At 40.3% G+C, this 27,695-nt stretch overlaps 1 protein-coding gene and 1 pseudogene across 1 annotated transcript; one reads left to right on the top strand and one right to left on the bottom strand.

Annotated features, from left to right (window-relative positions):
• Nucleotides 1-13,216: 13,216 nt before the first annotated feature.
• Nucleotides 13,217-18,539, bottom strand: LOC133048757 (zinc finger protein 57 homolog). Its single transcript, XM_061132523.1, is given in 8 exon segments — nt 13,217-13,727; nt 13,729-14,049; nt 14,122-14,175; nt 16,349-16,356; nt 16,569-17,628; nt 17,631-17,742; nt 17,842-18,070; nt 18,524-18,539. Coding segments are annotated over 8 exon segments (2,028 nt in total). The 3' UTR covers nt 13,217-13,499.
• Nucleotides 18,540-20,126: 1,587 nt separating this feature from the next.
• LOC133048979 (ras-related GTP-binding protein D-like) lies at nt 20,127-21,305 on the top strand (annotated as a pseudogene).
• Nucleotides 21,306-27,695: the final 6,390 nt, after the last annotated feature.

The following is a 27,695-nucleotide window of genomic DNA, read 5'->3' as shown; positions in this document are numbered from 1 at the left end:
CAGTGAGAAAATTTATGGAAAATACCTGGCAATTTTAAATGTTAAGCAAATGGTAACCTCTTTCCTGTTCCATTCCCATCTATTCCTCTCACAGTGAATCTTACCATTTTTAACTGTGACTCACTATTTTGGTAAGATTACATTTATACAAGCGGAAGTGTTAGGAGTCTAACCTAGATAGATGTTTCGTCATTCTGCACCCTGTGTGTAAATAGTATACAGTTGACACAACATGTTACGAGATAGATACATAAACTTGGAATCTAAAAATCTGCCTAAATGGTTTTAATTACTCCAAAATATAAAGTTTTTGAAGTTCAAACAGTCAAATTAAGAACTTAATTACAATGCTTTTTATTGCTATCATTTTATCTAATTCTAGTTTCTTCATCTAGACTGTGAAGTCAAAAAAGAAGAGAAAATAACATGCTTCAAAGAGAAGTCTACATTCCTTGACTTATAGTTTTATCCTCAGTAAATACCTGAGACTGATTGTATGAAAAGTTTAATGATTAAGTTTTTAAAACTGAAAGAATAGCATTGAAGCCAATAGTATTTTTAGAAAAAAAGACTTAAGGAACATCACTATACATAATGTTCATACATTTTGCATCACTAGTCTCTAAAAGTATTTACATGAACAGAATTAGGTATCGTTTGACTTGTGTGGCAAAGAGAAAAAGAGCCATCTTAGTTTTTGTTGTCTTTATGATCTTAAGAATTCACCAAATCATAAGAAGGGTTGAGACAGATTAGATTCACAGCAGTACATTTTATTTTAAGAATATGAAGATGCCATAAAAATCAAGCCAAAAGAAAGCAATGATATTTCTAGTCCCATTAATCTAAAAGCTCTCCTATTAATTTCAGGTCCAAGGAACTTAGCTAATACATTTTCCATTGATAGGCACTCTAAATCGTTTTCACATGTATATTGCGGGAATGAACGTTTGTCCTTGGAAAGTGGTAGAACTCTAGAGGTAAATGAAAAAGCCTTTTATTTTTTCCCTTTTAGGGCAAACTGAGGACTCTTAAGAACTTTTCAGTGTCTTTTTATTTTTTGCCCTATCCCCAAAGACCCAAGCAATCAATTACTAAAAATTAAAAATATTATAATAACTCTATCTTCCAAACAACAAACATGACTAACTGAACAACATTTGATAAAAATGACTTCACCTCTTGGGTTCCTAATCACTGTTTATCTCTCTTCCCCCTTGCTGGACAGAGCTATCTTCACTCCACTGTCATCTCCAAAATGGAGCAAGCAGAGGATCTCTAGGCCTCTTTCCAGATCTTATATTCTCAATGAGTTAGCTCACTTATCCATAATTTTCCAAATCTTTCAGTAAAAGCTTGTTGAATCAAAGGAGAATGAATATGCAGCTGTTTGGCACCATATGGTCAAACATCTGGATATTGGACTAAATTTTTCAGACTTTCAAGGTGTTTAATTTTTTTTTGAAGATACTGTCTGCATCTGAACTTCTGATTTAATTCCAGAAATGTGAAATGGTGCTGTTAACTGCTCTCTAAGGAATGCAATTCACCTGAGCCACACAGAATTAGCAAATCAGAAACTATTTCAACCTCTTTTCATTATCTTTTAATAGCAAACATCTAAAACTAGTACCAAAGGATAAGTATCGTGATTCACCGTTGCAGCTCTGCACAGCTCCTCGCCCGGCTTCTTACCCATCATGGTCAGGTTGTAACTATAGCAATGGAGTCTGGCTTTTATTAACAAAATGAGAGAAACTTGTGCGGTAATAAGAAGGTAGCCCACCTCTCACTTAACAGTAGTTGTAAGGCTCAAATACCTTAGAGGCTTTTTCCTTTATGTCGACGTTCTTTCTCTGGTACACATAAACAGGACTGCATACCAAAAACATAGAGTCATCAGCTACATTCACTAGATCGGAATTGGGCCTGCAGCCATACCACCAACAGACTAAAACTTGCCAAGGCTCACAAAGAAGAGTTAGGCCAGCTTTTCTCTGGATAAGTTAACTCTGAAATATCAGGTCAGGAAAGTAACAGGATGTCAGAATAAATAGATTTTAGAGAACTGAAGTCTCTAAGATATAATCATATTGTGTGGTCACAGTCTGAAGAGGTTCCACAGTGGCCCCCATCCTAAGCTAATTTTTTTCCAGACAAAGTCCAATTCAATAGCCTCTGGTAGCACGGGCATCTTTAACCTGGGCTTTGCTGCTCTACACGCAGATTGCTTTTAAGAGCAATCTAAAATTTAGTGAATTTTTCTTAAAATTTTAGAAATTGGGGATTGTGTTTGCTTAATCAGTCTATCAGCATTTCATCTTCTCAGTCTTTTATGATATTTATTTTGCCCACTACCCTATACCATTCTCTCACTTCCAGAAGCTCTCCTGGTACCCCTTCCAGGAAAATTTTGAGATTGATACATCTTCCAGCTATGAAGCTCTCCGAAGACTCCATCTCTTACCTGTGCTAAACTGGAATTCACTTTTCCAGTGATATAGTACAGGACCCAAAAACTAAAATTATCCAGAGCAAGTGAATATGACACTTAAGAAAAAAAATTAGATTTTTCCTAAAAATATGATTTTAAAAACTATTCAGATGTGATTTTTCAATACTAATGCCCATGGTTATCAACATGATGGTTATCACATGATGCTGATATTCAGCTGCATCAAACCTAACTGAAAAGATCACTTAGCTCTATAACTTCACCAGCCATTCCACTCCTGTTGTTTTCATCACTGTTATCACATGTTCAAACCTCTTTCCTAGAAGGAAGCAATGATCTTTAAGTTGTCTACCTTCTATCTCCCTTCCAGCTCTCTCTCTCCATCCTGCTTCCAGGTGACCCATTATAAGTTGCAAAGGTAGCTATTGTCACTAACTTTCAGTGACTTTCAACTGCTTTCTGATGAAGGTCCAATCCTTAGTCTGACATTCAGTACCTCTGCCTATTTTCCCCAAAGACACTTCTACTGATGTTCAACTCTTCAATTCCAGTTGAATCAGATAATTTAGTGTTTTTTAAATATGCTGTGCTTTCACGCCTCTTGGATCACATTATTTCCTCTGCCTTGAAATACCCTTTCTGAAATATCAGAAATTAAAGTCAGGTTTTTAAAATTCTACCCAGTGCTATTTCAACAATTATATTCTGTCTCTCTGTAAACAAAATTTATGTCTCATGCATATAAAGTGATGTACTGTAGGAACCCTGGTGTAGTAGAAAGAATATTGCCCTCTCCCCCACCCCAATGATTTCCATATCCCAATTTCCAGAATCTGTGAATATGTTACCTTACATGGCAAAAAGAACTTTGTGGACACGATTAAAGTTGTGTGGGTACTGCGCTCAGTTGCTTCAGTCATGTCCAACTCTTTGCAGCCCTATGGACTCTAGCCTGCCAGGTTCCAACGTCCATGGGATTCTTCAGGCAAGAGCACTGGAGTGGGTTGCCATGCCCTCCTCCAGGGGATCTTCCTGACTGGGGGATTGAATCCACATCTCCTGCATTGCAGATGGATTCTTTACCACTGAGCCACTGGGAAAGCCCAAGATTAATGGCTCAGATCTGCCTGCAATGCAGGTGACCTGGGTTTGATCCCTGGGTTGGGAAGATCCTCTGGAGAAGGAAGTGGCAAGCCATCCCAGTATTCTTGCCTGGAGAATTCCATGGACAAAGGAGCCTCGTGGGCTACAATCCATGGGGTCACAAAGAGTTGGACATGACTGAGCAACTAACACTTTCTTTTCTTTCTTGTTGGATTATCTGGGTAGGCGTAATCTAATTGTGTGAATTCCTAAAAGTGAAGGATCTTTGTTTACTGCAGTCAGAGAGAGATATGAGGACAGAAGGTGGCTTAGAGAGATGAGATGTTGTGGCTTTGAAGATAGAGGAAGGCTGCCACAAAGGAAGTGGGCTCTGAAAAAGCTAGACTAGCAAGAAGGTAAATTCTCTCCAGAGACACTACAAAGGGGCAAAGTTTTGTGTAACCTTGCTTTTAGCCTGTGAGATCTTTGTCAGACTTCTGGTCTCCACGGCTGTAAGACAGTAAATTTGTGATGCTTAAACTACAAGGTTTGTGGAAAATTGTTACAGCAGCAAGAGAAAGCTAATATATATGGGTTCATATTCTAGAGTTTACTAAAGTAACAGGAAGTCAAGGAAACTGGAACTCCAAAATGGCTATCTTAGGCTAAGCTATTTTTCCTTCCAGACCAGGACACTAATTAATTAATATAATATGAAAGTGAAAATGAAAGTTGCTCAGTCATGTCTGACTATTTGCGACCCCATGGACTATACAGTGCATAGAATTTTCCAGGCCAGAATACTAGAGTGGGTAGCCTTTCCCTTCTCCAGGGGATCTTCCCAACGCAGGGATCCAACCCAGATCTCCCGCATTGCAGGCGGATTCTTTACCTGCTGAGCCACAAGGGAAGCCCAGGAATATTGGAGTGGGTAGCTTACCCCTTCTCCAGCGGATCTTCCCAACCTAGAAATCAAATTGAGGTCTCCTGCATAGTAGGTGGATTCTTTACCAACTGAATTATGAGGGAAGCAATATCATATGAATATATACTAAATGTGCTAATTAGTTTTATCTTAAACACTCAGAACATTTTCAAGTGATGAAAAAAAGAAAACTTTTAAGGGTGTTCAAGTACATCATTTAAGTCAATTAAATTGATGTGGAAAGATACTTAAGGTAGAGGATTAGGTGTCTTGTACACACGAGGTGCCAAATGAAGATTCATTAAACTCTTATGTAACACATTGAAAGTGAAAGTGAAAGTTGCTCAGTTGTGTCTGACTCTTTGTGACCTCATGGACTTTACAGTCTATGGAATTCTCCAGGCCAGAATACTGGAATGGGGAGCCTTTCCGTTCTCCAAGGGATCTTCTCAACCCAGGGATTGGACCCAGGTCTCCTGCATTGCAAGCGGATTCTTTACCAGCTGAGCCACAAGGGAAGCCCAAGAATACTGATGTGGGTAGCCTATCCCTTCTCCCGTGGATCTTCCTGACCCAGGAATCAAACCAGGGTCTCCTGCATTGCAGGTAGATTCTTTACCAACTGAGCTATTAGGGAAGCCAATGTAATAAAGAAGGCTCAGAATATTAACCCACCCTGTCATAGTCACTGAGTCAGTAGACTCATTCATGTTTTCATTTATTCAACAGCTATTAAGTATCCAGTATTAAGTATTGTGGGCTTCCCTCGTAGCTCAGTTGGTAAAGAATCTGCCTGCAATGCAGGAGACCCGGGTTCGGTTCCTGGGATGGGAAGATCCCCTGGAGAAGGGGATCCCGTGGCAATCCACTCCAGTACTCTTGTCTGGAGAATCCCATGGACAGAGAAGCCTGGCAGGCTATAGTCCATGGGGTCGCAAAGAGTCGGACACAACTTAGGACACGCTTTAGCGACTAAACCACACCACCATTAAATGTTATTAAGTATCCAGCTATTATCATTCAGTTGTAATTAATGAAAGATCAGAACTCTAGACTATGTCTGGTGCTAAAGAAAGATAGATTTATAAAAGTAAACACAAAATTATAATCCCTGGGCAGCATAAAATTTTGAGGAATTCAGGCAGGCCTGAAGTAATGGGAGGTTTGGAGGAGCAGAATGTTTTAATGAAAAGGAAAGTCACAGAACTAAAATGCAGGAATCACTAAAAACAGTTTTACATAATGAATGGCTATTATTTAGGGTTGGCCTTTAGTAATTGAAGTAATCTCCTTGGAAGTTTATACTCAGCAAAAATTACACAACACTATATGCTGGATGTGGTATAACAAACATATAATCTATAACTCTTATATTATGTGAGTTATAGTCCCTGCTTTTCTGAAGATTACAGTCACACTGTTGATAAAGAAATGAAGACATTTAAAAAATACTGGTAAATTATATGCTGGTAAAGAAACAAAGACATTTAAGAACTAATGGTAACTTACGTGATACTTAATGAGGGCAAATAGCCCCTCATCAAATATCCTAGATTTGGGGGAGCAGGGCTATGTACACTGAGATCCAAAGGATGAATTATAGAAGGTAAGATTCTGTTTATGGAACATTCTTCATAGAGAATATTTCCCTTAAGACATTTTTTCCTTTCTGAGGGTCAATTTCCTCAATGAATTAGTGTGCCAGTTGCATCACTTAAGAGGTTTTAAACTACAAGAGACAGAATAAACCCAAACATATCCCTTGTTCTCCAAAGAAGTAGGTGAGAGGTAGGAAATTCCAGGGTGGATGATTTTAGCAGTTTAACAAAGCTGTCAAGGAGTTAGGATTTTTCATCCTTCTCAAGCACCCTCAGCAGGCTGGCCTTTCTCCTTAGGCCTGCACATAAGATGACAGCTTGTACTCCAGGTTTCACACATGGCTTCCAAAGGCAGGAAGGAAATAGGATGCTAATGTTCTTCTCCCTTTTTAATTAGAAAAAAAAATTGTTACCAGCAGCTACTCATTCTCTACCCTGCCCCTAAGGATATTCCTCTTTCTATGGAAGGCTGTGACCAGGTCTTTTATAGAGGGTCTACATGACACAGTTAAAAACAGAACATGGAGATGTTGCAGAAGGGAATTGTCTTATAATGTAGTAGGTGGACCATCTAACCAGCATCCCATGTAATTGTGTAAAGTACTTGAAACTGCAGTTTTTTTGGCACCTCAGAACCGCTGGGTTTCTCATTCTATGTGGGTTCCACTAAGCACTGACTTCAGAGAAGCTCTGGAAGCTGCTTGTACACTTTCTTACTTATCTAATGTATGTATTAGATAAGTCTAATGCATGCTTGTTTCCTCGTTCAGGCATAAATCAAAGCAAAAGTAAACTTGAACCCAGGCCAAATCATTCTTCTCATCTATATTTTCACCTGAACCAGTCCTTTGTTGTCTGATCCAGACTGCTACCCAGAAATCATATAGCTATCCTTACCTGAAAAGAAGGGAAAAATGAGTATCTGGCATTTTGAGACTATATTTTTATGAATTGAGGGGGAAGAAATTGACAGTTAGGCAGCCAACAGAGTCTTGGACCCCATATAGAGTTTCAGAAACCAACGAAGAAACATTATGTCTTCAAAGGAAATGACTACCATAATGATATGATGGAAAAAGTCTTGATGTTTCTCAAGAAAGTGATTTAAAAGGAGAGTTACTTTAGTTCTATAAGTGCAGATTCTGTACACGACTTAGTGTTTCTCAGGTGAATTCTAGATAGTCCAAGTTGCTTTTGCTGCTTGCCAAGCCTGTCATAGATTAACTCAGGCTTAGAGAAATTTTTATTGTTTTTTTTTTTTCAAGGACAATGGGTTCTCAGCTTAAGACGATTGACACTGAGGCTAATTTCCAAATATCAACTGGAAAACTACAGACACTGCAACAGAATAGTTTGCATTCTGTGTGGTAAGTGTTGCAACTGCCCACAGAGCACCCTGTGTATGATCCTGGGATTACTGGATGCTCAGCATTAATGAAGCTAAGGTCGTGGGTGACCCACAGTTATGGGTCAGTTCCTGCATTGCAGAGTAAGGTGTGGGGATAGTCCTATATGCAGTTCCATGTTACTAAGTCTGTCTTAGCTCCTTTTCTATATCATTTTCAGAAGAGGGATGCTGGCAGTTTTATTCCTGTATCTCTCACAGGGCATGGATTTAAATTCTAGCTCCATTACTTGGAACTAGTGTGACCTTGGGCGAGTTACTTGATCTCAGTTTCTTCATAGATCTGGGAATACACTAACACTTGCCTTGAGGGCTGAGCATATGTGTGTGTGTGTGTGTGTGTGTGTGTGTGTGTGTGTATGTGTGAATACAAAATGGAAATTTGTGTAAAGAATTTAGTGCAGTGTCACTCAAAGAAAGTGTCCGATACATATTAGTTATTATTAAGAACCAAATATATTTATTGAATGGACATTAAGGCTTACTTTTCACATTAGCTAGCTGTGTGTTTTTAGCTAAGATGCTAAACTGGGCCTCATTTTCCACTTCTGTTAAAGGTGGGAGGTGTGCTAGAATCTTGAAGCTCACTTGAAGCCTTAAAGATCAGTGATATCCCTGGGCGTGCTTCTAGGAAAAGAAAAAAAGAAAGCTTAAAACCCACCGAAGAAGAAAATTACTATACTTAGGCAATGTGGAAACGTCATCATGTAGCTTCATAACCAAATCTATCCATTCATCATTCTGTTACCAAGGACGAAGACAAAATGTTGACTGTAATGGGTAGAATGTTCATTAAGTGGCAGGACCCTTTAAAGAAAGAGGATCTTTTCTCTCTCCTGTCACGTGGGAAAAGGGATCCTTCCATGGCATTTTGTAAATGAGCTCTTGGCTATTGCCGGGTAGTGAGTTCCCAAGTTTAAGGTTTACCATTTATTGGCATCCAACAGAGAAACAGAGTACTTTTATTTGGAAATACATTTGGAAAGGATTCCAGAAAGCCCAGGCAGCATTAATTGTACTCTAGTTTGAGAGATTTTCACCTTTTCTGAGCTCTGTAACTAGCTGGCCTTCTTCCAACTGTAATTTAGACTTACCATGAACTGTGGGTTTTTTTTTTTTTTTAATGTGTGCAGTGATTTTTTCTTAAAATCCAATAACTTCTTTTATTTGTTGTTCTGAATTTTAATTTTGCATCTGCTTTTCTTATTTTCCAGCACTCTCTAGCCCTTGTAAGATTATTCTCAAGAAAGTATATATTTTATCTATGGTTTTTAGTGATATTTTAAAACTTTGGCTATTTGGTGAATTTGGGTTCACTTGTGAAACCTTTACTAATCCCATTATGAGCTCCCCTCCGTATGTCTCTTACCCCAAAACTGCTTTATTTAAATTACAATAGGAAATGCCTCTGAACCTTCAAACATCCCAATTTATGCTCTTTTAATCAAACAACTGCAAGCCAGAGTGACTCTCCTAGTGAATTCATTAAGGGAACCAGATTTCATTTGGGCAGCACTTTTATTTTCTAGAAGATTAAAAATGTAGAAGGATTCTATGCACAATCTGATCTTATAGCTGCCTATGTGTTATGACCAAATAATCTGTGGTATAATCAACCAGACATCAGCATGAGCATTATTTGCACAAAAAAGTGAACAGACATATGCACTTTGAATTGGAATCAGATCCATGTTCAAATTCTTATTTTGTTAATATGGACTCATGAAAGTGATGGTTAATGTTAGGTTATATATACATATATTTTAAAATCTAAGAATGGACTCTATTTTGGAAAAGTGGAAGAAATACATAAGATTATAGAACACTTATCTTATTAGATAAAGATTATGTTTTGGTGAACATGGAAGATAGCAGTATTTGCCTCATATATATTCAATTAGAACAGGAGACTGACTCAAGGACATTTTTTAAACATTGCTTTATAACATTATATGCATTTCATATGTACATTATATTTCTACTTCAAAAGTAGAAATATATTGTACATGTGAAACATATAAAACACTGCATATAGTATTAATATATACAAGTGGTGCAGTGGTAAAGAATTCACCTGCCAATGCAGGAGACAGAAGAGACACGGGTTCAATCCCTGGGTTGGAAAGATCCCATGGAGGAGGAAACAGCAACCCACTCCAGTATTCTTGCCTGGAAGATTCTATGGACAGAGAAGCCTGGTAGGCTATAGTCCATGGGGTCACAAAGAGTCGGACATGAGTGAGCGTGCACGGATGAGTATCTATCTATAGCATGCTCACCACCAAAAATTCAGTTTCCATCTTCTACCTTACAGGTGTTCCCCTTTACCCATTTCATTCTCCTCCACCCCTTCCCTCTGGTAACCACTATTTCGTTCTCTGCATTTTTGTTTGTTAATTCATTTATTTTGCTTTGCTTTGTGTTTTTTTTTTTTGTATTCCACACATGAGTGAAATCATATTTGTTTTTCTCTATCTGACATATTCATTTAGTATGATACCCTCAAGTTCTATCCAAGTTGCTGCAAATGGCAAGATTTCACCTTCTTATGGCTGTGTAGTATAACTTTGTAGATATATACACAATATTTTCTTTACCCATCCATCAGCTGATGAGCAGTTAGGTTACTTCCATGTCTTGGCTATTGTAAAGAATGCTGAGATGAACATAGGGGTGCATGTATCATTTCTAATTAGTGTTTTCATTCTTTGGGTTAAATAGTCAAAAGCAGGAGAGCTAGAACATATGGTAGTTCAATTCTTAATTTTTAAAGGAATCTCCACACTGTTTTTTCCACAGTGGCTGCACTAATTTACATTCCCACCAGCAGTGTATGAGGGTTCACTTTACTTCAAATTCTTGCCAATACTTATTGTTGTTTCTTGTCTATAACAGCCATTTGAGCAGGTGTGAGGTAATTTCTCATTGTGTTTTTTAATTTCATTTTCCTGATGATTAGTGATGTTGAATGTCTCTTCATATCCCTTTTGGCCATCTGTATGTCTCCTCTGGAAAAATGTTTATATCCTTGGCCCGTTTTTCAATTGTCTTTTTTTTTTTTTTAATGTTGAGTTGTATAAGCTCTTTTTATATTTTGGATCTTAACCCCTTATCAGATTTTTGTTTGAAAATACTGTCTCCCATTCAGTAGGCAGCCTTTTTGTTTTGTTGATAGTTTCCTTTGCTGTGCAAATATTTTTTCTTTTGATGTAGACCCATTTGCTTATTTTTTTTTTGCTTCCTTTGCCTAAGGAGATATAGGCAGAAAGTAATTGCCAAGACTAATTTCAAAAAGCAAACTGCCTCTGTTTTCTTCTAGGAGTTTTATAGTTTCAGGTCTTACATTCAAGTCTTTATTCCATTTGAGTCGGTTTTTATGTATGGTATGAGATAGCAGTCTAGCTTCATTTTCTTTTTTTGCATGTGACTGTCCCATTTTCCCAACACCATTTATTAAACAGAATATCCTTTTTCCATTGTATGCACTTGGTTCTTTTGCTGTAAATTAATTGTCCATATGTGTATGTATTTATTTTGGGGATTTCAGCTCTGTTTTATTGATCAATGTGTCTGTTTTCCTGTTGATATATATATATATATTTTTTTTTTCAAAGGGGAGGACCAAGATCTTTGTTTTACAGAATTCAAATAACAAAGGTCTTAACTCTGTACTCTTCAATAGTCTGGTGAAGCCTCATGAACCTCTCCCTTCCCAGAATGTTTTGAAATGTACACATAAAATACAACACATATGATTACAAAGAATACCATTGTTTTGAAAGTTATTGCAATATAAACAAATTTGTGATTAAAGTAACCAATGTTTCTTTAAATAACAAAACTATAGATTAAATAATAAAATGTAGTGGCAAGTCTAACAATCTGGTATTTCAAAATATTGATAAACAGTATTTTGAGACTTCAGAAACAACTCTGATGGGAATGCTGTTTCCACTGGTGATAAAGTCACAGGTACCACTGATAACTGATTTGTTACCTACAGTCCTTTTTTCAGGAAGAAAAAGCTAAATTCAGTTCGAAGTTAGTGAAAATAAAAATGTAGTGCTTTTCTCATGCAAATTCATGAACTCCCTGGATTCTATCCAAACTATTTTGGGACCCAGGTTAAGAACCCCCAATCCCAAAGAAAGGCAATAATAAATGGAGGGGGTGGGTGGGACACAAGGGGGGGACACATGTTAATCCTGTTTGTTTTGTGGCAAATAATTCAGATCCCCACTTCCTGATGGTGCCCTGCTGGAAGATAACCCTATTTGTCATCGTGCCAGTTCTCGGACCCCTGGTGGCCTTGATCATCTGCTATAACTGGCTACACCGCAGACTAGCAGGTGCAGTGTTGGGGCCGCAGACGGGACTGCTGAGCTGGAGGGACCAAGCCAGCCCTGAATGGGAAACATAAAGAGGGTGGATGGGAGCAGGGTTCAAGATTCAGAGCCGGAATGTCCTTCCTGTTCTGTCCCCATGGCCAACCCCAGGCTCCTCAGAGAATCCAAGAAGTGAACCACTTATTGAGATCTGAGGGCTGTCTTAGTGGAAGTGGGGAAGGGCATGATTACAAAGTCCACAGGGAGGATGTGGGAGGAGCCAGTCATCTTCTGCTCATCACCTATTTCTCTTTGTTTTCAGGGCAATTTCTTGAAGAGCTAAGTAAGTTTTCTTCACTTTCTTATAAGCTGAGAGCAAAATAGAGAGAGAGCAGCAGCAAGGGGAAGAGGGGGCTACTGAGGGATCAAAATCCAAGAGGAAAGGACGGGACTGGCAAGCCTGGGTGGAGGGATGTCTCCTGGGTGATGGGAGCTGAAGGCGCTCTAATCTGCTGCCTGATCTGCCCCAGCTATGAGCCCCACTATCAAGAATCCCACTACTACTGCCTCCTTTCCCATCCGTTCATTCATTCCCTCCAGCAGCTGCTCCGGGCCTCACCTCTGATGCTGGGTGACTCCTCAGGGTCTGTCTTCTCTCTGGTTTAACAGTTTCATGACAGAAAATGTTGACAGCTTTTTCAAGTTATTTTCTCCTCCTTCTAGGAAACCCCTTCTGAAGGACACCGCATCTTGGCTGAGATGCAGAAGAGCCTGGCTGGTCCAAGGATCAGTCCTTGGGGATGTCACATCCATTGAGTTGCACATTCACTGGCCTCCCTCTTCGCTGCGGGGACATTGCAATCTGCACTTCAGGAATGCTCTGAATTCCAAACAGGATCGACTTCTCTTCTGTCATTACCTTGTCTGTCCCTTTCCCCAGCTCCTTCCTTCCTCTCCCCCTTTTTGCTGCCCACATCGTTCTGCTCCTTGGCTTGTCTTCCACCTGGAAATCCTCTCAGGCTATAGCCAGGCAGGTGTTCTTCTGTCAGAGGACACCTGTGCTGCAGAGTAACACAGACAAGAGGGTCTCTGCCATGAAATGGAGACCAGGAACCTCCTCGTTGCAAATTACAACACATCAGCTTTGCAAATGGTGGTCATTTCTTCCAAGATCTCAGTCCTGGTAGGCAGAGCTGAGGGGTACGAAGGGTTGAAGAGAAGGTGCAGGAAAAGTCCACAATATCCAAGAGAGAGCCAAGTGACCTGCAGAGTGAGGACCTGGGGAGAAACCCATAGAGTGCTGGCCAGAGCTCCATCTTGCCTGGGCGGCTCAGTGAGGAGCCAGGGGAGCAAGGGGTGAGAAGGGAGCAACACGCCTGCTTTCAAATACCTCCCTTCTACTTCCACACCCCTCCAGATGGGCCCCTCAGACTTCCCCTTCTCTCATCCTTTCCCTCCCATCTTCATACCTATTGAAGATCCACTGTCTTTTTGAACAATTACTACTTGATGGTCTATCAGACACAAAGAAACAAGCTAGGTGCTAATTAATAACAATACAAGTTTCCAAGTGCCACTTCTTGTCCCCTTTCCTTTCTGTATGTCCTCCACTATCCCCTCACCTCTCTTCCTCTATCCCAGTCTCCTTACCCTGGAGGTCATTCCTCTGGAAAACCAAACAGAGAAAGACCTCGGGCGGACAGGCCATTCATTTCCCTTCCAAGACCTTCACTGCCTTCTCTGCTTTCTTTCTTCTGTGTGCCTTTTCCTCTCCCTTCCTCCCCTTTCCTGAGGGTCTAGATCCAGGAGAAAGATCCATTTCCTTCCCTGCCACAGCAGAGGCATTGGGAAAGAAGCTGAGCCACTGACCCAGGATGGCCCAGCACTTGTGGGGACTGCCCAGGAACAGCCCCTTGCTTCTGTAGCCCCCCCCTCCCCCAGTGACCCAAAAGGTCCTCTTTCTCCCCAAAGCAGACATTGCAGATAGGGCAACAGTAGATCCTCTGCTTCCAATGAGTCTGCTGGTGCCGGATCAGCCCGGAGAATAAAGTGAAGGACTTGCCATGGTGGAAGCAGCGGTTGGACTGCTCTGTGAAATGGACCTTCTGATGACTGGAGAGACGGGTTTTCTTGCTAAAAGTCAAGGGACAATGAGGGCAAGAGAAGACCTTGCGTCTTGAAGGCTTCTCTGGGTGAGAGTTGGACTTGGTGTTCAGCCGGGTGGCTCGCATGTTGGCTGCCAGGGTTCTGGTCACAGGCTCTGGGCCTGGGGTTCTGGTCACAGGCTCCGGGGCAGTAATAACTGGGGCCTGAGGGCTCACAGTGGTTACCAGGTTCTTGGTGGAAGGTGCCTGGTTCCTGTCTATTGACGGCTGGGGCTGAGTCTGGGGACCCTTGGTTTTTTTTTTTTTTTCTTTTTTTCTTTTTTAATTTTTATTATTATTATTTTTTTTTCCCAGTGGGTTTTGTCATACATTGATATGAATCAGCCATGGATTTACATGTATTCCCAATCCCGATCCCACCTCCCACCTCCCTCTCCACCCGATTCCTCTGGGTCTTCCCAGTGCACCAGGCCCGAGCACTTGTCTCGTGCATCCCACCTGGGCTGGTGATCTGTTTCACCATAGATAGTATACATGCTGTTCTTTTCAAATATCCCACCCTCACATTCTCCCACAAAGTTCAAAAGTCTGTTCTGTGTTTCTGTGTCTCTTTTTCTGTTCTGCATATAGGGTTATCGTTATCACCTTTCTAAATTCCATATACATGTGTCAGTATGCTGTAATGTTCTTTATCTTTCTGGCTTACTTCACTCTGTATAATGGGCTCCAGCTTCATCCATCTCATTAGGACTGGTTCAAATGAATTCTTTTTAATGGCTGAGTAATATTCCATGGTGTATATGTACCACAGCTTCCTTATCCATTCATCTGCTGATGGGCATCTAGGTTGCTTCCATGTCCTGGCTATTATAAACAGTGCTGCGATGAACATTGGGGTGCATGTGTCTCTTTCAGATCTGGTTTCCTCAGTGTGTATGCCCAGAAGTGGGATTGCTGGGTCATATGGCAGTTCTATTTCCAGTTTTTTAAGAAATCTCCACACTGTTTTCCATAGCGGCTGTACTAGTTTGCATTCCCACCAACAGTGTAAGAGGGTTCCCTTTTCTCGACACCCTCTCCAGCATTTATTGCTTGTAGACTTTTGGATAGCAGCCATCCTGACTGGCGTGTAATGGTACCTCATTGTGGTTTTGATTTGCATTTCTCTAATAATGAGTGATGTTGAGCATCTTTTCATGTGTTTGTTAGCCATCTGTATGTCTTCTTTGGAGAAATGTCTGTTTAGTTCTTTGGCCCATTTTTTGATTGGGTCATTTATTTTTCTGGAATTGAGCTGCAGGAGTTGCTTGTATATTTTTGAGATTAATCCTTTGTCTGTTTCTTCATTTGCTATTATTTTCTCCCAACCTGAGGGCTGTCTTTTCACCTTACTTATAGTTTCCTTTGTAGTGCAAAAGCTTTTAAGTTTCATTAGGTCCCATTTGTTTAGTTTTGCTTTTATTTCCAATATTCTGGGAGGTGGGTCACAGAGGATCTTGCTTTGATTTATGTCGGAGAGTGTTTTGCCTATGTTCTCCTCTAGGAGTTTTATAGTTTCTGGTCTTACATTTAGATCTTTAATCCATTTTGAGTTTATTTTTGTGTATGGTGTTAGAAAGTGTTCTAGTTTCATTCTTTTACAAGTGGTTGACCAGTTTTCCCAGCACCACTTGTTAAAGAGGTTGTCTTTTTTCCATTGTATATCCTTGCCTCCTTTGTCAAAAATAAGGTGTCCATAGGTTCGTGGATTTATCTCTGGGCTTTCTATTCTGTTCCATTGATCTATATTTCTGTCTTTGTGCCAGTACCATACTGTCTTGATGACTGTGGCTTTGTAGTAGAGTCTGAAGTCAGGCAGGTTGATTCCTCCAGTTCCATTCTTCTTTCTCAAGATTACTTTGGCTATTCGAGGTTTTTTGTATTTCCATACAAATTGTGAAATTCTTTGGTCTAGTTCTGTGAAAAATACCGTTGGTAGCTTGATAGGGATTGCATTGAATCTATAGACTGCTTTGGGTAGAATAGCCATTTTGACAATATTAATTCTTCCAATCCATGAACACGGTATGTTTCTCCATCTGTTTGTGTCCTCTTTGATTTCTTTCATCAGTGTTTTATAGTTTTCTATGTATAGGTCCTTTGTTTCTTTAGGTAGATACACTCCTAAGTATTTTATTCTTTTTGTTGCAATGGTGAATGGTATTGTTTCCTTAATTTCTCTGTCTGTTTTTTCATTGTTAGTATATAGGAATGCAAGGGATTTCTGTGTGTTAATTTTATATCCTGCAACTTTACTATATTCATTGATTAGCTCTAGTAATTTTCTGGTAGAATCTTTAGGGTTTTCTATGTAGAGGATCATGTCATCTGCAAACAGTGAGAGTTTTACTTCTTCTTTTCCTATCTGGATTCCTTTTACTTCTTTTTCTGCTCTGATTGCTGTGGCCAGCACTTCCAACACTATGTTGAATAGTAGTGGTGAGAGTGGGCACCCTTGTCTTGTTCCTGATTTCAGGGGAAATGCCTTCAATTTTTCACCATTGAGGGTGATACTTGCTGTGGGTTTGTCATATATAGCTTTTATTATGTTGAGGTATGTTCCTTCTATTCCTGCTTTTTGGAGAGTTTTAATCATAAATGAGTGTTGAATTTTGTCAAAGGCTTTCTCTGACCCTTGGTTTTAAGTGTGGGTCCTTGGGTCCCAGCCACTGGTGCGTGGTTCCCTGTTGCTGGCCCCTGTAATCCAGCTCTGGTATCCGGAGTCCTCACAATATGCTTCTGGTTTCCAGCCCCCAGCTTCTGGCCTTGGTGCGTCTTCTGGTGACGTTTGAGCTCAGACTGGTCCCGGAAGCACTTCCCACAGAAGGGGCACGCGTGCGGCCGGTAGCCCAGATGGACACGGCGGTGACTGCTCAGTCCAGAAGCATCGCAGTAGGTCTTGCCACAGAGCGAGCAGCGGAAGGGCCTCTCCCTGAGTTGCTTGCGCCGGCCGGAGCTGAGGTCCTTGGGGTTCTGGAAGGACTTCCCACACTGGGCGCTGTTGTGAACAAGCTGGTGGTTGTAGAGGCTGGAGCGCTTGCTGAAGCACTTGCCACAGGTGTGACAGGTAAAGGCTGGCCGAGCCCAGGATTCTGGCAACGCTGGCGTCTTGTCCGGGGACCCAGCTGGAGGAGAGGTTGGGCCTGAGCCTCTGTGAGCAAGGGAGGCCTTCTTGTCATCAACAGTCCCTTCATCTCCCAAACTTTGACTCTGTTCTTGGCATCCTTCCTTCTTGCCTCCTGAATGAAAGCCTTCTCCATTCGGGGAACAGAGATCTGCTTCCCACTGTTTCTCTTCTTGCTCAAGCTTGGCGATCAGATCCACAGACATCAGGTTTCTGACAGTCTCTGATATGTCATCCTGGTAGAGGACCCTCTGACTGGTATCTAGACATTTCCACTCTTCCTGGGTGAAGGTCACTGCCACATCCTCAAAGGTGACTGGCTTCTTCACCCACATCTTCCACCAGCACTCTCCCTTCTGGGCTTTCAGCAGGTCCTCCTCATCCACCTGAGGGAGCAGCTTCTGTACAGGTTCCACTGGCTTCGGCTGGTCAGACACCTTCTCTTCCATGCTGTCTGTTTTTAGCTTTATCCTTGCCTGGCCTGGCCCCCAAGGCTGACTAGGCTCCATCCTGGGGCTATCTACCTTCCAGCGACTGAGTAGATGGAGAGACTTGGCAAAGGCCTTTGCAAAGGGTTTGAACTGGCCTCCTGTGTCAAAGGTATCTGCTCCAGGGGGCTATCTTCCTTTTTTGTTCTGCTGTCCAAACTCTCCTCTTTCACAACTGAGAACACCTTTGATTCCCTTCAAGCTCCACAGAGTGCAGGGACCTGGTCTCCCTTGGCTCAGCAGTCACTCTTCAGTAATGCCAGCTCTGCAGGTGTCGTCTGCCTTCTGCTTCACCCCGCTTCTAGTTGCTGCCCACCTCCAGGAACCCGCCGCTGCCGAGGACCGGGGCTCCAGGACGTAGGACTTCCGGTGGGCCAGCGGCTAGCCGCTCCAACCCAGCGCAAGTGTACCGGGCACCCGCGACCCCGCCCCGGCTCTGCCAGGGCCCCGTCCCGGCCCCGCTCTCCTCGCCGGTTTCCGCAGGCCCACCGCGTACCCTGCCCGGTTTTGCTTGTGGGACCTCCTGTTGATATTATGCTGTTTTGATTACTACAGCTTTGTAATATAGTTTGAAATTACTCCCTGATTTCAAACTAAATCCATCTAGCTTAAGGACAGGCATTTTTTAAGTTAATTACTTTAATTGGAGGCTAATTACTTTACAATATTGTGGTGGGTTTTGCCATACATTGACATGAATCAGCCATGGGTGTACATGTGTACCCAGGTTCCAAACCACCCTCCCACCCTCCCTCCCCATCCCATCTCTCTGGGTTGTCCCAGTGCACTGGCTTTGAATGCCCTGTTTCATGCATTAAACTTGAACTGGTCATCTATTTCACATATGGTAATATACATGTTTCAATGCTATTCTGTCAAATCATTCCACTCTCACCTTCTCCCACAGAGTCCAAAAGTCTGTTCTTTATATCTGTGTCTCTTTTGCTGTCTCATTGGTTACTGTCTCATTGGTTACTGTCATTTTGCTGCATGGTTACTATCTTTCTAAATTCCACATATATGTGTTAATGTACTGTATTGGTGTTTTACTTTCTGACTTCCTTCACGCTGTATAATAGGCTTCAGTTTCATCCACCTCATTAGAACTGACTCCAATGCATTCTTTTTAATAGCTGAGTAATATTCCATTGTGTATATGTACCATAGCTTTCTTATCCATTCGTCTGCCAATGGACATCTAGGTTGCTTTTATGTCCTAGCTATTGTAAACAGTGCTGCGATGAACATTGGGGTACACACGTATCTTTCAGTTCTGGTTTCCTTGGAGTGTATGCCCAGCAGTAGGATTGCTAGGTCATATGGCAGTTTTATTTCCATTTTTTAAAGGAATCTCCACATTGTTCTCCAGAGTGGCTGTACTCGTTTGCATTCCCACCAACAGTGTAAGAGGGTTCCTTTTTATCCATGCCCTCTCCAGCATTTATTGTTTGTAGACTTTTGGATAGCAGCCATTCTGACCGGCATGAGATGGTCATTGTAGTTTTGATTTGCATTTCTCTGATAATGAGTGATGTTGAGCATCTTTTCATGTGTTTGTCAGCAATCTGAATGTCTTCTTTGGAGAAATGTCTGTTTAGTTCTTTGGCCCATTTTTTGATTGGGTTGTTTATTTTTCTGGAATTGAGCTACATGAGCTGCTTGTATAATTTTGAGATTAATTCTTTGTCAGTTGCTTCATTTGCTATTATTTTCTCCCATTCTGAAGGCTGTCTTTTCACCTTGCTTATAGTTTCCTTCATTGTGCAAAAGTGTTTAAGTTTAATTAGGTCCCATTTGTTTAGTTTTGCTTTCATTTCTATTATTCTGGGAGGTGAGTCATAGAGGATCCTGCTGTGATTTATGTCAAAGAGTGTTCTGCCTATGTTTTCCTCTAGGAGTATTATAATTTCTGGTCTTACATTTAGATCTTTAATCCATTTTGAGTTTATATTTTTGTATGGTGTTAGACAGTGTTCTAGTTTCATTCTTTTACAGGTGGGCAGCCAGTTTTGCCAGCACCACTTGTTAAAGAGATTGTCTTTTCTCTGTTGTATGTTTTTGCCTCCTTTGTCAAAAATAAGGTAAGGAAAGGCATTTTAAAGTATGCCTTCTGTCTGAGTCAAGATGGGTTCAGCAACTGGGAAGGCTGCAACTAAAGTAAAAGACTTCAGAGCCTACGATGTGTGTCACTGGGGTCCTCTGGCTCATTTGTGTAGTGGAAACCAGCAGAGGGTGATGGTGAAGCTGGCTTGTAAAGAGAAATAACCTCTTTCTTTCTCATGAATCTTCAAGAGGTAGCCATACTTCATTTCTATACCAAGGTTCTTAAAGAAATTGCCATTGCTTTTCCTTAAATTTTATGAATTATATTTTTACTGTTAAATATTTTAAAACATTTTAATCTTGGACCTGGATACTGCGGTGTTCAGGGGAAGTGCGGTCTCCACCTCTGCCCACGGACCTCGGGACAAAAACCTCAATTTAGAAATAGGTTGCCAACCACAGGCCAGGAGGTTTGGCCAACACCCCCTCCCCATCAGGGACCCCCGTCATTCCCTGGAGGGACGGCCATGGGCGCGATGAGCCAGATGCTGCGGAAGCCCCAGCTGGAGGAGGAGGGTGAGCTGGTGGTGCTAGCAGACTACGGAATTGGGTCCCACTCCTCGGAAGCTAAGCCTGACACCAGGGCGGAGGAGGGAGTTCTGGACTTTAGCGACCCCCTTAGCACAGAGGTGAAGCCAAGGATCCTGCTCGTGGGCCTAAGAAGGAGCGGCAAGTCATCCATCCAGAAAGTCGTCTTTCATAAAATGTCTCCCAAGGAAACTCTGTTCTTAGCGAGCACGAAGAAGATCTGCTGGGAGGATGTTTCCAACAGCTCCTGTGTTAATTTTCAGATTTGGGACTTCCCAGGACAGATTGACTTTTTTGACCCCACCTTTGACTATGAGATGATCTTCTGAGGGACACGAGCACTGCTATTTGTCATAGACTCCCAGGACGATTACATGGAGGCCTTGGCCAGGATCCACCTCAAGGTGACCAGAGCCTACAAAGTCAACAGCGACATCAACTTTGAGGTGTTTATTCACAAAGTGGATGGTCTGTCAGATGACCACAAAATTGAAACCCAGAGAGACATTCACTAGAGGGCAAATGATGACCTTGCAGATGCTTGGCTATAAAAAATTCATCTCAGCTTTTATCTGACAAGCATATATGACCATTCAATTCAATATTTGAAGCTTTTAGCACAGTGGTTCAGAAACTGATTCCACAACTTCCCACCCTGGAGAATTTGCTAAACATATTTATCTCAAATTTTGGAATTGAAAAGTTGTTTCTTTTTGATGTGGTCAGTAAGATTTATATCGCAACAGATAGTACCCCTGTGGATATGTAAACATACGAGCTCTGCTGTGACATGATGATGTGTTCATTGATATTTCTTGTATTTATGGCCTCAGAGAAGATGGAGCAGGAACCCCCTATGACAAGGAATCAACAGCATTATAAAGCTGAATAATACAACAGTTCTTTATTTAAAAGAAGTGACAAAGTTCTTGGCTCTTGTTTGCTCTGTTAGAGAGGAAAGCTTTGAAAGAAAAGGGCTGATTGACTATAATTTTCATTGCTTCCGAAGGGCCATCCATGGAGTTTTTGAGGTGAGAATGAAAGTGATGAAATTGAGAAAGGTTCAGAATTGGCTGCAGAAGAAAACAGGAGCCACCCTCAACAGGACGCCAAGGCTGCTGCTGTAGGTGAGGTTTCAGGAGCCTCTTTTGAAATCAGATGTTTCAATGAAGCTGCTGCTCTGATTTGCACTAAAGGAAGACGAGGAAGGAGATTGGGACACAAGACATACATTTGTTGTAAAAAAAAAAAAAAAAATCCTGCCACCCTGTCTTTTAATCTCCTCTTTTTTTAAATAAAGTAAGCACTTTGAAGCAAAAACTTTTATATTAACAATGAAGTGAAATCTACTGTAACTTCATTACACAAATGCAAACTTTTATGGTCTGTAGTAAGAAAAAATCCTGTGTGCATACTGCCAGGAACTGTGTATGTACATTTTGCACTTTTTCATGGTTTCTTTTTCTCATGGAACTAAAGTTTGATGAAACAACTTTTCTAAGCTTTGTTCTATCCTTGGTGCCTAGGACATGCATACTGAGTCCGTAAATATGGGGCAAATGGAAATTAATCAAAAAGTGATTTGTTAGCAATGACTTTTTTAAGCATGGGAATCTTTGCTACTAATTTGTTGAGAAAAGTCAGTTTTCCATGGAGGAACAGATTGGGATGGCAAGTTCCAGAAGCAATAAGACCTGTCCCCTGTTTGTAACGGATATAAATAGAAGTTTTATAGAATAATATTAGCACCAAACTTATCTAACACTTCTATAGCTGTGAGAGTGCTTCCCTACCTGACAGTTTTTTACAAAACTCTACCTCAACAGACGTCTCTACAATTATTTTATACAGAGAGGTTATTTCTTTCTGCTGTGTTATTGTTGTCCTTTGGGACCATATTTCCAAAATGGTGCCGATCGCTGGAGAGAAATTGGAATGTCGCTGAATTGTAGGGTTTCTGAATGCTTTTCTGTACCTGCCACCCAGGCTAAAGTAACATCAGAAGATACATGGTTTCCCAAATGGAGGTGACTGGCAATCGCAGATTTGAAAATATATCCTATATAGTCCTGTACAATTTTTCGCCTCTGTGGAATGGGCCTCTTGCCATGCAAGACTGCAAATGTTTATTTAGGACCAATTTCTTTTCTTTTCTTCTTCCTTTTTTTTTTTTTACATTGCTCCATGACTACAGGCAATATTTCAGTTCTCTGCCACAGAACTGAATCCTGGTGGGCACATTTGTCATCTCTGAGTCTCTTTCTCAGCTGTGACAGTGCGCCTCATGGACTCTGCTTGTTTCCACGTTATGATTGAACTAGAGCTCAGCTTGCCAGCAGCATGCTCTGAATGGCTAAAAAAGTGGCCCTGAAAACTGCTAAAAGGCAGTGGGCAAGGATGACCAGAGGAGGCATTATGGTTAGCTGTGTGTCTGTTTCTATGAAATTCTTCCTCTTATGTTTACTTTAGACCAACAGCAAGTGAAGGGATTCTAAATCTACCCCCATCCCAAACCATTCCAAGTAGATAATTCTAGGTCCATCCCAAGGCTCAGTGCCCTAAAGCATGTTGGCAGGTATTAGAAAATATTCATATGTATATATTTTTAGCAGAGCCTCTTATGGATAGCAATGCTGATCCTAGCAAAAATGGATAGTTCCTAAAGCAACTTTTCCTTGAGACTATCCGTGGCTTCTTTCTGTCCTCTCCTCGTCCATTTTCCCCCAAGTCCTATTCCTTTGAGGCTGGAAACTGCAGTTTAAGGTGGTAGCTGATTTAAGGTTTGAGCCCTCCCAAGGATCTGTCCATTTTGAAAGGAAATTTATAAAAATCATGAAGGTGCCCTAACTCCCTTCCTCATGACTCCTGCTCAGAAGCATTGTGTAGGAACCCAGGGCTCCAGGGAAGTCTTTTTCCTAATTTCCAAATCTATAACCTGTTGGACATTTGCCAACATGGTACCTGGAGGTGTTCATTGGAAGGACTGATGTTGAAGCTGAAACTCCAACACTTTGGCCACCTCATGCGAAGAGCTGACTCATTGGAAAAGACCCTGATGCTGGGAGGGATTAGGGGCAGGAGGAGAAGGGGGCGACAAAGGATGAGATGGCTGGATGGAATCACCGACTCGATGGACATGAGTTTGAGTAAACTCCGGGAGTTTGTGATGGTCAGGGAGGCCTGGTGTGCTGCGATTCATGGGGTCGCAGAGTCGGACATGACTGAGTGACTGAACTAAACCTGGAGGCTATTCTTACAAATCTAATTCTTTAATATTTTTTACACAATATTTCTTTTTGAATACACAAATAAAGAATCACTTTTTAAAAACAACTTTATCCTCAAGATAGAGACATTTGCCTAACTGGTAAATCACACATTACGTAGGTATATATATTATTGTAACTAGGTGGAGCTTCCATTTTTAAGCTGGATATATGGTGGGTTTTTGTTAAAATGAGCCTTAAATGCCTACTACTTCAAAAGCAAATGATTCTTTGTGGGAAAGGCAAAGTTAAGGCTATTGCATGAGACCCAGGTTCATGGTAGTAAGTGTATACTCTTTGGTTAATGACTCACTGATACATAGACTACTGCCTCAAAGCCTCAGCATGATGATGACCTCTTAGTTAAAGAAAAATGGAGTTACGTCTAAGCATTCTGTTTCTGAAGTCTGTGCTATTGGAATCACAAAATCTCTTCAGTTGCCTTTTCATTTTGTTTTTGATATGGGACTTAACTTTCTTGTGTGTGGTCACCTTTATGTCTCAAATCCACTGCTATAAATACATATAAGTATGTATATGTGTAAATACGAAGCCCATATACATGGCTATGGTGACTGCTCTGGAATATTTCTGCTCATCTTCAAAGGTTGAGAACTTGACCTACAGGTTTTCAGGACAACTAGAACTTCTATGTGGGAGTGAGACTCTGAATTATCATCTTTGGTTAGTTTCAGTAATATAGATTAGTGTATATGGCCAGAATGGCATATTTCTTTTTTTCCTTTTTTTTCAGAGCGGCCTATTTCTGATGGAACAGACATTAAAAACTGGTTGACATTCATTGACAGTACTATTTTGTGAACATGATATATTTTGGACCCTTAAATATAAAATGAATAAAAACACAGCAATAGTGTAATGTACAGGTTATATGTTAACTCTGTTTGAAATATATTTAAGAAAAACAGCTGAATTGTCTTGATTATTAAAGTATGGTGTGCATTAAAATTTTTTTATCTTATGTCATTGTTAATTAGCAGCATTGTGTTAGTTTCAAGTGTATAGCAAAGTTATTCAGTTACACATATACATGTATTTATTCTTTTTCAAGATTTTTAGTTTATTACAGAATATTGAGCAGAGTACTCTATGCTATATAGTAGGTTCTAGTTGGTTATCTATTTTAAATATAGCAGTGTGTACATGTCAATCCCAGCCTCCTAATCTATCCCTCCTCCTCACCCTTCCCCTCTGGTAAACATAAACTAAAATTTTGATTTATTAGAAATTTACAGTTGGTGTAAATGTTTTCAAGTGACGACACAATTGTCTCAACACTACTTACTGAATATTATTGATATTCTCAACTGGATTGAGTTGCCCCTCTTTTATGTTCTGAATTGCTGTATGGTTTTGAATTTATTTCTGGGTTCTCTGTTGTACATCCTTGCCCTCTCAAGTCATGTATCTATACCATGCTGTTTTAATCATTAGAATTAAAACGAACAAACAAAACCATGGGATGTTCCTGGTGGTACAAGAGATGGAGTTTCAATCCCTGGTCTGAACAAATTCCACATGCCTCAAACCAACTAAAGCCCACGCACCACAACTACTATGCCTGGGCCACAACTCTTGGAACCTGTGTGCCCAGAGCCTGTGCCCTGCAGCAAGAAAAGTCACTGCAATAAAAAGCCTGTGCAATGCAACAAACAGTAACACCCCCATCACTGTAACTAGAGAGAGCCTGCGTGCAGCAAGGGAGACCCAGTTCAACCAAATACATTAATTAATTAAAAAATAAAGTAATAAATCTGGTATCACATATCTCTAGATCATCACTGCATCTCATACTCTTAAAAGACAAATTCTTTATTATTTTTCATATTTTCCCCTAAAGACAATTAGTTGATTATCATCATCTGTTTCTCCACATAAGCATTTACCCAGAACACATTTACTGTAAAAATTGGGAATTGCCACAGTGTGCTTTATCAAATGACAGATGTGGCAAGAAGCAGCCCTGTTTAGAAAAGAAAAAAAGAAACAATTCTATCATATGAGAGAAATATTTCCAGAAATATAAGCTCTGTTTCCAGAAAGTTCCCTCCACCAAAAGTGCCTCATCATTCTTTAGCAGTGACATCAAGAAGATAAACAACTTTCATACTTTAGAATATATTAATAATAAAGTTTGAATATGAAATATTTGAGGCTTCTTCTAGAAACAAACTATTCTGCCATTATGGTATATAATATCATTTTCTCTCAGTCATATTTCCTGTATAAGTCTGCTCATGGTAAGATAAGTTTATCTGCAAAGCAGTGGATGCCAAGTATTTTTTCTATGGTTCCTAGTTTTAACATAATAGTTACATTTTTAAAAAGAGGTTGTTTTTAATTTATAAAAGCCTTAATGAAATTTTTTTAAAAATCAGGGAAGCTTTCTATTTAAAACAAGATTTGGTAAATCTGTGTTCAATAAACTACCACTGTTTTATATTTAATAAGGCTAGATCTGTATCTTTTAAGGGCAACATAAAAAGTCATAACTGTAGCAAATGTTATTTTCTATGTATTGCAGAATTTTTTGGAACTTCTAGAAAGAAGGGAAACATATGCATCCAGTAACGATGCAAGAGAGATCAAAACAGCGCCTTCTGTCAACAGTAGCAATTCATGCAAATCTCTAAACACTGCAGATTCTCTATAGCCAAAGAAAAGTCCACCAGAGAGATCAATGTGAAAGATGCATCCTACAAAGTGGTGTCATTTTCTAAATTTTATGTTGTAAGTAGATTCTGCTTAAGACAACCACACTTGCGGTAGGAGAAGGGCAGGAGAACTCAGATTCACTGGGCGCTAAATGTGGTACTTTACACGCCTGCTGGCAGGACTTCTGTGTGTGTACCACTAAGGTGTGGTTGCAAATAGTGGGCTCCTGAGCTAAGCTGACTAGGATCTGAATTTACTCATGGCCACTTACTAGTCACATGGCTTGGGTGCAGATTGTTTGAGCTTTCTGTGATAACATTTTCATCATCATGAATAGTAAAGTTAAAGTATTGTAAATATTAAATGAGTTAATTAATATTATGCATTTATAACAGTGCCTGGCATAGAATGCTAATTAATATTATCATAATTTCCACTTTACTGACAAAGAAACAGTTTAGAGGTAAAGATATTTACCTTAATTCATATGCTGATTAAGTGGTGGAGTTTGGTTTCTAGTACTATTCTCTCTGAAGCCCTGGTTAAAGATTTCCTCTAGACCCTTGCTACTCAATGTGTGCTCCTTGGACCAGCAGCATCAGCATCACTTGGGAGCTTGTTAGCATGCAGAACCCTCGGTCTGTTTCAGACTCCCAGAGCCAGAATCTATAGGTGAACAAGATCCCAAGTGATTGCTATGCACAAAAAGTTGAGAAGTACCCCAGAACACACCAGTGCCCAATCAAAGCTCTGCTCAAGATTCACCTGCATGCAGTCTTTTGCTATAGAAACCTCTATTATCCCAGAGAAGGATCGATCTTCAATACTTTAGGCTCTATTTTCTTCTTTGTAAAGTGTATAGCCTAGAGGCTAACTCTCAGGACTGGTGGCTAATTTGTCTCTAGTTGAACTGTTTCTACTATTTTCTCTCTCTCTGTCTCTCATTTTTTTATTTCTACATTTATATGTTGAAGCATTTATTTACCACTGCTCAAGGTTCGTTGTGCTCCATGGTTCTTAGCAAAATTTCACCGAATCATGCATTGTTAGGGGCAGGATTTTATGAGAATAGAATAGATTCGATAGATTATGGAATCAGACAAAATTAGTCCAAATGGTAATCCTTTAACTTAAAAAGGATACAAATGAACATATATACAAAACAGAAATAGACCCACAGACGTAGAAGACAAACTTATGGTTACCGAAGGGGAAAGGGAGAAGGGATAAATGAGTTTGGGATTAGCAGATACAAACTACCATGTATAAAATAGGTAACCAAGGACTAGAGTACAGCGAAGAGAACTATACTCAATATTTTGTAATAACCTATAAGAAAAAAAAAAAGAAAAAGAATGTACACATATATGAAGTGAATCACTTGCTACATACGTGAAACATTATAAATTAACTATACTTCAATTAAAAACCAAAGGTCATGACAGCAAGAACAACAAAACATAGAAATAAATAAATATAATTTGTCTCTAAGCATTGTATTTAACCTCTGTGAGATTTTGTCTCCTTATCCTTAAACATGGATATATTAATAGATATATCTCAGGGTTGTGAAGG

The sequence above is a fragment of the Dama dama genome, chromosome 29 (assembly GCF_033118175.1).
Source record: "Dama dama isolate Ldn47 chromosome 29, ASM3311817v1, whole genome shotgun sequence".
Lineage (NCBI taxonomy): Eukaryota > Metazoa > Chordata > Mammalia > Artiodactyla > Cervidae > Dama > Dama dama.
This window is presented reverse-complemented; position numbering and strand designations above follow the sequence as displayed.